Source organism: Hibiscus syriacus, unplaced genomic scaffold, assembly GCF_006381635.1.
Source record: "Hibiscus syriacus cultivar Baekdansim isolate YM2019G1 unplaced genomic scaffold, ASM638163v2 tig00110156_pilon, whole genome shotgun sequence".
Lineage (NCBI taxonomy): Eukaryota > Viridiplantae > Streptophyta > Magnoliopsida > Malvales > Malvaceae > Hibiscus > Hibiscus syriacus.
This window is the reverse complement of record NW_024062606.1, coordinates 119597-131108: the sequence shown is the minus strand read 5'-3', so window position 1 is coordinate 131108 and position 11512 is coordinate 119597. Positions and strand designations below refer to the sequence as shown.

Here is an 11512-nt window from a genome sequence, read left to right as displayed (position 1 = left end):
AGACGTTATTCTTTGAAGAAACCAAGTTAACCTATGAGGAAGAACTTAACAGAAATGAAAAATAGAATGGGGATGTTACCCTTAGAAGAGGATCCCGAGTTAAGATCCGAAGAAGAACTCATTAGAAATCAGAAACATGACGGGGATATTGTCCTTCGTAGAGGATCTCATGCAGAAATAAGACCAAAATATTAACCTCCTTAGAGAACCTCATGCAGATGACAGAAATACATTAGTTCATAAATTAAAAATAATGCAACAACAACCATGAATAAAAATATTGTCATAACATTTTTATATGAATTTTTTAAAAAAAAAACCTTGATTTTACGTTTACGACTTATTTTGAGGGAAAATTTGATTTTTTAATTATTTTAATTTAAAATCATCATCGACCTTTAGGTTAGATAAGTCGAACACCTAAAAACATGTTTTAAAAACAATTTTAATAAAAATTATTTTAGAGACAAAAATTGGTCTGCATTTGCCAAAGATTCATTTTAAGGGTTTGGGAGTCGATTACGTGTGGGTAATGGTAAGTACCTCCATAGCACCCAAACTTGGTACCTTGTCACTTGTACATTGACGTAATAGTGGAATTTGCAAATTCGAATCGAAATTTAAAATGTGATCCTTTTATTAAACATTGATCAATCCCATTTCAAATTATTTTTTAAGGGACACTCCTCATTTTGACAAGAAATCACAGGATTTGTACATCCACCAATAGGAAGTCTATCCCATCTATTTATTCTCTATGTAAGAATGTCCCCTCTTTTTATTTAAGAATAAAATTACATAAATCGAACATAAATGCAATAAAAAAATAATTGAATAATAAAAAAAATGAGACATGTCAACAAAGAACTAAAAGAGTGATCTAATTAAAGATAGGAAAATAATATTATTTTATTTTATAAAAATAATGTTTTATTCAAAAAGAACTCGATTTATTTCAAATTCATTTTTCATTTGAATGTAGTATCGAATCGCACTATTTTTATCAAGTAGTACTTTTCGTCCAATAGATGTCCTCAAAAGTATACGAGTGAAAATAAAAATCTTAGCAATCATTAATATCGAATAAGGGATATTTTACAACTTTAATAATACAAATACATGTAGTACTATATTATACATATTTAATATTTATGATTATATATATATATATATATATATAATAAACTAAAGTATAATATGTACGCATGTAAGAGAGGGACTAAAATAAAACAAATACAAAAATATAGGGACTAGGTATACAAATCAATAACCAAGGATTAAATCAAAACATAACAGAAGTAACAGGGACTAAACATGAAAATAAACCAAACTAAACCTAAACAGTAATCAAAATGAACAATTTGTAAATTAACATTTGAAATCAAAGCATTCAACAAAGATGCATCAAATGGCAACTAGGACTGAAATGAAACACGAAACAAATGTAAGACTCAAAATAAAAACAAAATAAATTTCTTGATGATCAGAACGGAAATATTACAAACCAGAGAACCTTTCTCATGCTATTAATCCAAACGCTAAATGCAAAAACCCTAACCCTAAAAGCGACGCCATTTCATGACGCATATAAAAGGGAAAATATAAGGTTAAGAAACCCCTCACCCTTGTTTTGTCGTCGTTCAGAGGGGACGTTTGGTTCACGGAATGTAAGATTATCTTTGGGAATAATATTATTGGAATGTAACATTATAATGAGAATATTATATTACCTTATTTGGTTTATTTAGTAGGAATGTAAGATTACAATGTTTGGTTGGAAGAATATAAGATTAGTTAGATCATATTTTACCAAATTATCCTTGTGATGTTTTTTTAAAGTTAAACTTTAATATTAATTTATAAATATTTGAATGGAAATTCATAAAAATATTTTAATTGTTATACTATTTAACTTTTGAGGAGAAACTACATTTAATATATAATTAATATAATTAGTATATTAAATTGATATTTTTAAATAATGTTCATAAGTATCATATTTATTTATATAAAATATAATATAATATAAAAAAATAATATTATGGTAGTAAAATATTATTTTAAATAATTACATTTTTACAATAATACTATTTTTTCATCCCATAAAATTATAAATAGTAAAATATTGAATATTAAAAATATAAAATATTTTAAATTCTCAAAATTATTAATATTTTAGTAAATCAAGCTTTTTTGTATATATTATTATTATTATTTTTATAATTTTGATTAAAGTATAAAAAATAAAAATTAGAATGATCATTATAAAAAGAATTCATTAGTTCAAAGGTACTCTTTTATAAAGTGGTGGGAATGTAAGATTATATAAGAATTTGGAGATAATGATATTCATACTATTTTGACCCAAAAAATATTACTACTGAGAAAAGAGTATTTTCGGTAATTTAAAATTTTATGAACCAAACGTGAGAATGTAATTTCGAAAAAAAAATATTCATTGATAATGTAAGATTTCACGAACCAAACGCATCATAAAGGAAAGTGATGCTCTTCTCTCTAATCCCTAAGAGGGTGTTTGGATGGGAAAATGTGGGATTCCCATGGGAATGAAATCCACATTCCCCGTTTGGTTAGCCCAGGAATCTCATTCCCGATAATGTAAGATTATCAATAGTGGATTTTTTGGGATATATTACCGGGAATGTCATTACCTCCATTTTCTTAGGTATTGATGGATTCCCGACGTTTTGGACTAAAATGCCATTAATATTTTTTAAATATCATTTTTCTGTCATTGAATAATAAAAATTTTATGAATGTTAAATTACAAATTTATCCTTAAACTATTTTAGATTTTAAAAAAAGTCTATAATTTAAATTTTATATGAAGTTCATGAGTTAAAATAAAATTTTATCCTTTCATTAAACTTTTTTATATTTTTAATTTTGTAAAAAAAATTATATAAATTTTATGAATTTAAATTTTTTAAAGAAAATATATAAATATTTTCCAACTTGTTAAAAACAAATATATAATAAGGACAATTTGTCAAAAAAACATTCCAATAATCTTTTATTATTTTAACCAAACACGATAATCTTACATTCTTGCTAAACCAACCAAACACAAAATACAACATTCTCAGTAATCCTATTCCCTGACAATCTTACATTCCTACTGATAATCTTCCATTCCGTGAACCAAACGCACCTTAATGTGTAAGGGTTTTCAAAAGAGAGAGGATCGACCGTCACTTGCTTGGCCACCGATCAGTGGTCTCGTTCGCTCAAACTACCTTCTACGACGATAAAGGTGAGAAGAGGAGAAAAGGTCCCTCATTTTGATCTCAAAACACTAAAAAATAAGGTAAAAATCAACTCTTGTTTTCTCTCTTCTTTTCGTTTTTCTTTTCTTTTTTGTTTGGTTCTATTCTTTTTCTTTTTTTTATTTGTTTTCGTTTGGTTCGAGTCATTCTCTCTTTTTTTCATTTCGTTTCTATTTGTTTTTTCTTTTTTTTTTAAGGCTGATTTTTTTTTCTTCGAATCGTGCTTTCCCCTCCCCCTCTTTTCTTGGCTTGTGATTTGCATGCTATATATCTCCGTAAGGGTGCTGCCAAAATGGGCACCAGTGCGTGGCTTGTCGTTTCTGCTCAGGAAGCGAGGGGACCACTGATCCTTGCTTATGATGATGGGGAAGGTTGTTGCTGGTGGGGGACCGTTGAGGTGGTCCGATTGGGGATCAGAACCAACGTGGTCGGTCGACGTGGATGCTGGCGTAGGTTCTAGAGACGCATCTTGAAATTCTGGCGACAAGGAGAGCTGTTCGAATATTAGGGTTAGCTGGAGCGATCTAAACCGTTAGATCTCGAGCCAGATCTAACGACAGCGACAGAATAAGTTTCTTAGGATTCCAACAACCTTAAAGCATTTTGGGTTAAACGAGCACTCTCTGAAGTGGATTTCAAATTTGTACTTGGGTCTGTTGTGGGCTGTTGCTTTTATTGGTGGGCTCCCAATGTGACGAGGCTTGTATTGTTGTATTGGGTTTGTTTATAAAATCTGAAAATAAAATATAAATAAAATTAGTATTTGTTTGCTATATTCAATATATTTAATATTTATAAGAATCGTCTAAACGAAAAGAAAAAGAAAATATATAACTAATATTGCAATCTAATTTACTTATTTAACACCTATTTGTGCCGGGCTTCAACCTAATGCACGCCATAAATGCATGGTTTTTAGAACCAGATCGGTTAGCGAACCGGTCATGCTACCGGTTTACTGGTTCAACCGGTCGAATCAGTCTGATCGGTCGGAAAAACCGGACGACGTCATAATTATTTAAAAAATTAAATAAAAACACCAAAAATAATTAATAATTTTTTTTATATCACAAGTCATATTCAAAACAAGTCATAACATATATAAGTTAAAAATCATAAAATCAAGTGAAACAAAATGATTCAAATTAACTACAACATAATATTTAAAGTAAAACATATTAAATAATAAATATAATTATATAACTATATTTAAAAAATAAATTTGGGATTAAAAAAATCATAACAAAATTATATAACTATAATTATATAATTATTCTTTCACTTCAATCAAGCTCGAATTTTAAGCTTCAATCGAGCTTCTAATTTTTTTTTGAGTTCAAGTTTCAATATTATATTTCGAGTTTGAGTTGAACTTAATAATTTTTAGCTTATGAGTTTGAGTTGAGTTGAGCTTACTTTTAAAGTTTTCAAGTTCGAGTCAAACTCAACAATACTCGAGTTCGACTTGACTCGTTTAACAAATGACGTTATTTGGTTTAACTTTTTAAAAAAAACAAAACAAAAATCCCAATTTTTCCCGATTTTCAGCCGGTCCAGTTCGAACGGTTCAGCGGTTCTGGTCAATTCACTAATAGCGGTTCAATCGATTTAAATTGAACCGGACTAAACAACAATTCCCGAATAAACCGGTTGAACCGGCCGGTCCGGTCCGATTTTCAAAACAGAGCATAAATGCATAGGATGAAGATGATGGCAAGGCCATTGTCATGCTGGCACCTCACATTCCATCAGTACAACATACCCTGTAGAGAGTGGAGCAGCTTGTTCATGCTTTAGTGGAGAATGAGAGAATTGACTCAAGAACAGGGATAGTAACAAGGCATCCCGTTTCAGCAAGAAACCTGGATTTTGCAGTATTATGCCCAGCTTATGTCAGGAAGAACAAATATCTGTACGCTTCCATGGGAGACCCAATGCTAAAAATAGCAAGAGTGGTGAAATTGGATGTGTCCAACGGAGAGCGGCAGGAGCATACAGTGGCTAACAGAATACATGGGCCAGGTTGCTTCTGTGGGGAGCCATTCTTTATCGCTAAGGAACCAGAGAGAACCCTGAGGTAAACGAGGACGATGAATCTTTGGTTTCTTGTCCACAGTGAGAACACCAGGGAGCCGAGGTTATCGGTGGACGCAAAATCACCCACTCTTGACATAGTGGCAGCCGTGAAGCTTCCCCGTAGGGTGCCATACGGCTTCCATGGACTATTTGTGAGGGAAAGTGACCTAAACAAGCTGTAGAACACGGTACAAGTGTTTAGGTCACTGTGTAAGTGCATACCTTAGCAGATGAAGTTACATGATGTATAAAACATTGAATTAACAATACTAATCTATAGAATCAAAATATCTCCAACATTAAGTTAATAAGCGACTGTCATGATTAATTAAACAAGCAGGTTCAAATCTCCTACTAAAACAATCAATCCTAGCTACAAACAAACCCACCCCCAATTTCTTCCACTAAACCCTTGGCTTTACAGCCTTTTTAACCCACGAACCATTTAGTGGAGAAAGTTTTAAATCCAACTTTAGGATTTCAATTTACAAAGTGTTAATATCTCAATTTGACCCATGATAAAATGCAAAGTACCTTAAATAGTCATTGCCAAGATAGGTAATGTAGGCAAAAAGAAAAGCTCAGCCCTGGAAGAGATAATTAGAGATTGCACACAAACATATCAACTAACAACGAGATCAATGGATGTTCCTTGATCCTCTATCCATTCCACAAAACCTCAATTCCTCCTTCGTGAAGCCCTGGTGAACATTTCTTTGATGTTCCTGGACTCAGTCTCTACCATAGCCTTCTTAGCTTGCTTTACATTTCTTTCAGCCTTTTTCTCACTTGTGTTCTTACCCTGAGAAATTAAAATTACATACATATAAAAAAAATACATGCACCAATCTGCAGTGCTTGCAAATGTAAAAGGTTTATTCTGACAAAAGGAGGTATAGTATAAGCGACAAGCCTAGTGGTCGTCACATCCCCCTACCTCTAACAAGGAGGTTGAAATTTGAAAGGCAATACCAGCAACAACCCCAATAAACAAGAAAATAATAGCAACCGGGGACCTTATCTAAGACCAGTGATACCTGTGAGAAGTTGGAAGAACCAACGGAGTGTCCTATGTCTGTTGGACAAATCTCAAAATCTGATGCTTTTGTTTTTGCCTCCAGAGAATCCAATCTGCAAACAACTCACCAACATGTAACTCGAATGCATCAATAGGTAAACCACTCTATGGCTCTATGCATAGATTCAATTGATCTCCTAATTTGTTAAAACAGAATAAATGGAATCGAACAAAATATTCACTTAGAATTGAAAAGTTCAAAAGGTTTGAGAAGATACTTAAAATGATTACACAAAAGCTTCAGCCAAGGATCATCTTTCAAGTACTCCCCTAATATTGATACTGCATCAACCACTGCATTGGTAAAAGTGATGAACCAAATTGTCACATACGTTATTAAATCAACATTAACTTCATTCCAAATCCAGTAGTCCACAAGTTCTATAAGATATGGATAAACTGTTTTACTCAATGCCAATGGCTTCTCAAATGAGCTCATTGCCTCATCAGGCACATGCTCTTGGGCCAAACAAACAATAATTACTACTCCATAGACACAATCCCTTGGGCTGATAGCTTACCACCAAGCTTATTGTAGGCATTATATGCTAATGGTCCTAAGAAAGTAAAATTTAAAGAGGAATTAATTGGAAGCAGTCTTTACGTATTACATTGCTTGAACCCTCTAAAGTTTTAAGCTTACACTTCTCCATCCCGCAATATTGCAGCAGAAGACTCTTAAAGGACTTCATATTTAAAAATTTTATCGCTTGCATACATCTCTCACTTTTGTGTGTCTGTGCACACACATAAGGTGATTCGAAGCATTAAAAAATGTACATAGTTGAATATCATAACCTATTTTTCAGAGAAACATACATGTATCCTTCTCTTCACGTGCAGCATAGTTTTGGTCCAATGCCGATAGAGTCTGTTTTAACTTGGATACCTGTAATTCAATAAAAACTACAGAACACTAAGCAGTTTTGACTTACATGTATATTTTTCATTTGACTTGGCAATTGTATAATAAAGGAAGCAATTAGCACAAACTAACAGATAATATTTGCAATGGGTTTAAGAATAAATATGTAAAATAATCATGAAAGCCATTAAAGATATAAGCAGATTGTTTCCCAAGAGGATGTTTGATGCAAATAGCATGTTCAATTGACCTACAAAGGATATTTATCTTCTTTCCCAATGAAGACTCTAGAAATAGGTAATGCAAGATCTTCACACTTGGGCTCTCTACACGTCCACAGTAATATAACAACAGAACTAGCAGAGTTGATTTTAAATGTTTCACACATTCGAACAGAAGCAAAAAGTTGTTACAACAGAAGAAGGCCAACCTTGTACAGTAACCAAGCTAAAACCTTAGTGTCATCAAGCCTAAAAAATTTTGTTGATCCAATTTCTGCACATATATAGAGCAGTGAGGATAATTAATATATGTTTATTTGCGGCAACACACTCATTAGCATCCATGCTTCGTGAAAGGTAGAACTAAAGCTCTGCCACCAGAAAAAAAAAAAATAGGTAGGGGAACAGAATCCCTTTACTGCATGCCACAATCAGAATTCATGATCAGATATTTTAATAGAAAAAACAGATTTCTTTCCCAGTAACAGAATAAACAAAGTTGATATGCACAGATTGCCTTAAATGATAACATCTTAGAATTATTCTTTGAAGAGATTATTCACAAGAATATACAGATTGCACCAAACCTTTGCTTTCACAAACAACTTCCATACAATCCTCTGCCATGGAGAATAAACGCTGATATCCAGAACAATCATTAATGAAGAGGATCTCACCTAATTGCCTAAACTTTCCAGGATCATCCCATTTCTTCATTTACAAAAAAAATTGAATTATTATGGGCTAAAAGTCCACATATAAACTTCAAAGATTCGAAAAACAAGATGGCCCAAAAATGAAATCAACAATGAGGCAAAATCATGAAAGTTAGAACTAGGTAAGAGACTCCAATGAAGCACTAAGTCTAAGATCACTGAATACAGAGAGTTGGATTGCATCAAACAAAGCAGGGGATTGAGAACTATAACAGAGAGAGAGAGAAAATAAGAGTTTCAAAGTAGCAAAGAAGGAAGATATATAATTGAAAAGATAGTGTGAATGATACTGCAAAGTGACTAAAGAATCATGCAATCCTAACAAGTCACAAGTTATTGTTGATGAATTTTTATTTCTTTTAGCATAGATTAAACATCCCCCATTCTTAAAATTAAGAGCTCACAAAGCTAAGGCCACAAACTAAATTTCAGGTGGGGTTCATAAAACTTCCTCAATGGTGCAGTTTTTCAAGTGTCTTTTAGTCTCTCTTGAGACACTAAGCCAGGCTAAAAGGAAGACTGCATTGCTGAAGATGCATTGAGGTTCTAAACTCTAAGCAATTGGTTCCATCAAAGTAACTACACAAGCATCTCCAGTTAAGGGAAAGTAGTAATGATTATACCTTCATCCTTGCATCTTCAAATATAGGCAACATGATGAAAATGGGATCAATTGGAGTAGCAATATATAGGCTCCCATCTGCATACAAAGTAATAGAAAAAGGAAATAAGGATGATATAAAAAACAAGGTAATCAGAGGTTCTGCCTACTATTGGGGATTATAAGGAGCATGTGAAACCATCCATTCAGTTGTGCTCGATATAAAAGCAATTTAGTTGTAAAACAATTATCCTGCTAGGGTCCATCAATTTGGTTGTCTAGATACATGTATATTCAGTTTGACTCATGATAGTTAACACACAATTGGCTAATTTAGATATATAATCATTCTAAAACATTGTATGTACACCTTAAAATAGCTTCCTAATCCTACCACAACTTTTTTTTTATAGGAATAGGAGGTCTCATTAAAAACCTCCCTAGTGGACCTTACCCCTAAGGTAAGACCCAACTAGCGGAAGGAGGAAAAGAGTACCTCAATTTATTAATGATAGCCAAGTTACATAAAACTTAAAAACACTTTTACATACAATATAAGACCTCACACACTCCTCTAGCTTCTTAGCTCAGAAACAAACACCAACTGAAACAGACAAAATCATCACCCGATCCCCTCTTTTGCTAACTTGTCAGCCTCGCAATTACAAGACCTTGGAATCCACCTAACAATAAAATTTCTAAAAGAAACAATAGATATAATTTCCTTAACAAAATTTGAAAGGAAAACAGGAACCAAAGCTTGGTCTTTGATCCAATCCACTACAAGCTTGCAATCACTTTCAATAACGAGTCTGCCCTTCAACAACCATTCTGAAGAAACAAAGATAGCAATGCCTCTTTTCATAGCTTTCAGTTCTGCTAAATAGGGATGAGAAGGACCAACATTTTCTGAAAAAGAGATAAGTATAACCCGATTCCAATCCCTAAGAAGACCCCCTATTCCAGCAACTCTCCCAACTCTACTAAAAGCCCCATCCACATTCAACTTAAAAAAATCTACTGGAGGAGGAATCCACCAGCACACAGGTCTGAGTAGTTCCTTAGAAGCAGAGATACTATCTGCCAAGGAAGGATCACCAATTAGAGAATCCACCTTAATAGAGGAAAGAGGATATTTTGCTAGAAACCATCTTGCTAGCCTTAACCGAACAGTGAAAAACAGTGAAAGTCTGTCCAAATTGCCATTATCAAAGATAATTTCATTTCTAATCCTACCACAACTTAATCAAACCAAAAGCCAAAAAACCTAAGAAAATGAACTACAGAACAATTTAGTGAGCTTCTTTCGCTCTTTTGTGTGTGTGGTGTGATAATGGATAGAGGATAGGGACTGTAGACGGAAAACTCGAGACAAGTGCCAAATGATATAGCACAAGTTGTTGGCAACTCCAATTGTGATTCTTCGATATCTTGTGCTTGTAATTGAAACAGAAAACTACGTTTCTTTATCTTTCATAGACCCCAACCACCATATTCTGTACCTAAATGTATACACGTATGAGCTTGGAAGAAAATAATAATAACTTACCCCATGGAAGACGATGTATGTTATACGAATAGAAGGGTTACCTTCAGAAACATAATCTCCCCAAAACCAAGACCCAGAAGGTTGCTTGAACCAGTGAAGTTCCTGAAGCAATCCGTTACATAAAAGATAGGGTGTCCTGAGTCCTGTCAAATAAAACAAAATTGAGCGAGAAGTAAAAAAAAATCAGGGTACCATATTCCGGAATACATCAGTGAAGATTACCAGATTTGGGATGACGAAGTGATAGAAAACAAGCGGAACCGTCCTCGTTAACACCAGGGTCTGCGACGATTGAGAAGAGACATTAAGACAGATGACAAAAGGAAATAAATTAACAAAATCGAGGAGGTACCAGGAGCGATTAAAAGACGGGATTCATCAATGCCTTCCCACCAAGACCCCATTAGTGAAACAAAGGGACGATGCAAAAGCAAAGCCAAAGAGCTAGTACGAACAGCGAATTTGCTCACGGAATATTTATTCAGAAATTAGAACAGATTTGGGGAAAGGAGTGCTCTCGGTGCTGAAAGAGTGAAAAAGGGGGCAGAATGATTGGCGGGAACGGCAAATATGAAGAGTACGCCAATAAATCCGGGAATCTGGGTTGCTTTCAAGCCCAATCTGGAATTAAGCCCATTATAATCCAACATGACTCTTCTGACACTTGCATTTCCATAAAACCTTTCGAGGCACAGAGCTCAATTAGCTTTCAATTTCCATCAAAGTAGCTTGGGACTTTTTTCAGCGAGCAACTCTTTAGAAGAAGAATCTAAACGCACCGGAGCCTTGGATTGGAACTCGCTGGACAGTTGACGAATTATTCGAGAATTGCTGGTATGTGGTAATGAACAAATTGAACAACCATAGGGTATAAACTACCTATATAGTCATTAAACTATAAGGTAAGTTCTATTTATATCATGAAATTATTAATTGTATCATGTCATTTAATTATGTAAATAGTATGAATCAAATCATTAAACAGTATCATTTACGAAAATGTTGACATATCAATTAAATTAATTTATATAATTATATATTTAATTTTTTATAATTAAATGATTAAAATAAAATTAATAAAATATATAAATAATAAAAATTAAATATAAAATTATACAA

The 11512-nt window shown here is 33.3% G+C and overlaps 1 protein-coding gene and 1 pseudogene across 1 annotated transcript; one reads left to right on the top strand and one right to left on the bottom strand.

Annotated features, from left to right (window-relative positions):
• The first annotated feature begins 3649 nt into the window (after positions 1-3649).
• The window catches only part of LOC120215735, a 28222-nt pseudogene continuing 20359 nt past the window's right edge, over positions 3650-11512 (top strand).
• On the bottom strand, positions 6015-10908 carry LOC120215895 (ribonuclease H2 subunit B-like). The gene is made up of 10 exons (XM_039213425.1): positions 10746-10908; positions 10616-10675; positions 10435-10536; positions 8867-8943; positions 8115-8238; positions 7737-7801; positions 7261-7330; positions 6660-6735; positions 6401-6494; positions 6015-6165 (listed from the first exon to the last, which is right to left on the bottom strand). The coding sequence occupies exons 1-10, from the start codon at positions 10795-10797 to the stop codon at positions 6043-6045; spliced, it is 843 nt and encodes a 280-aa protein (XP_039069356.1). The 5' UTR covers positions 10798-10908; the 3' UTR covers positions 6015-6042.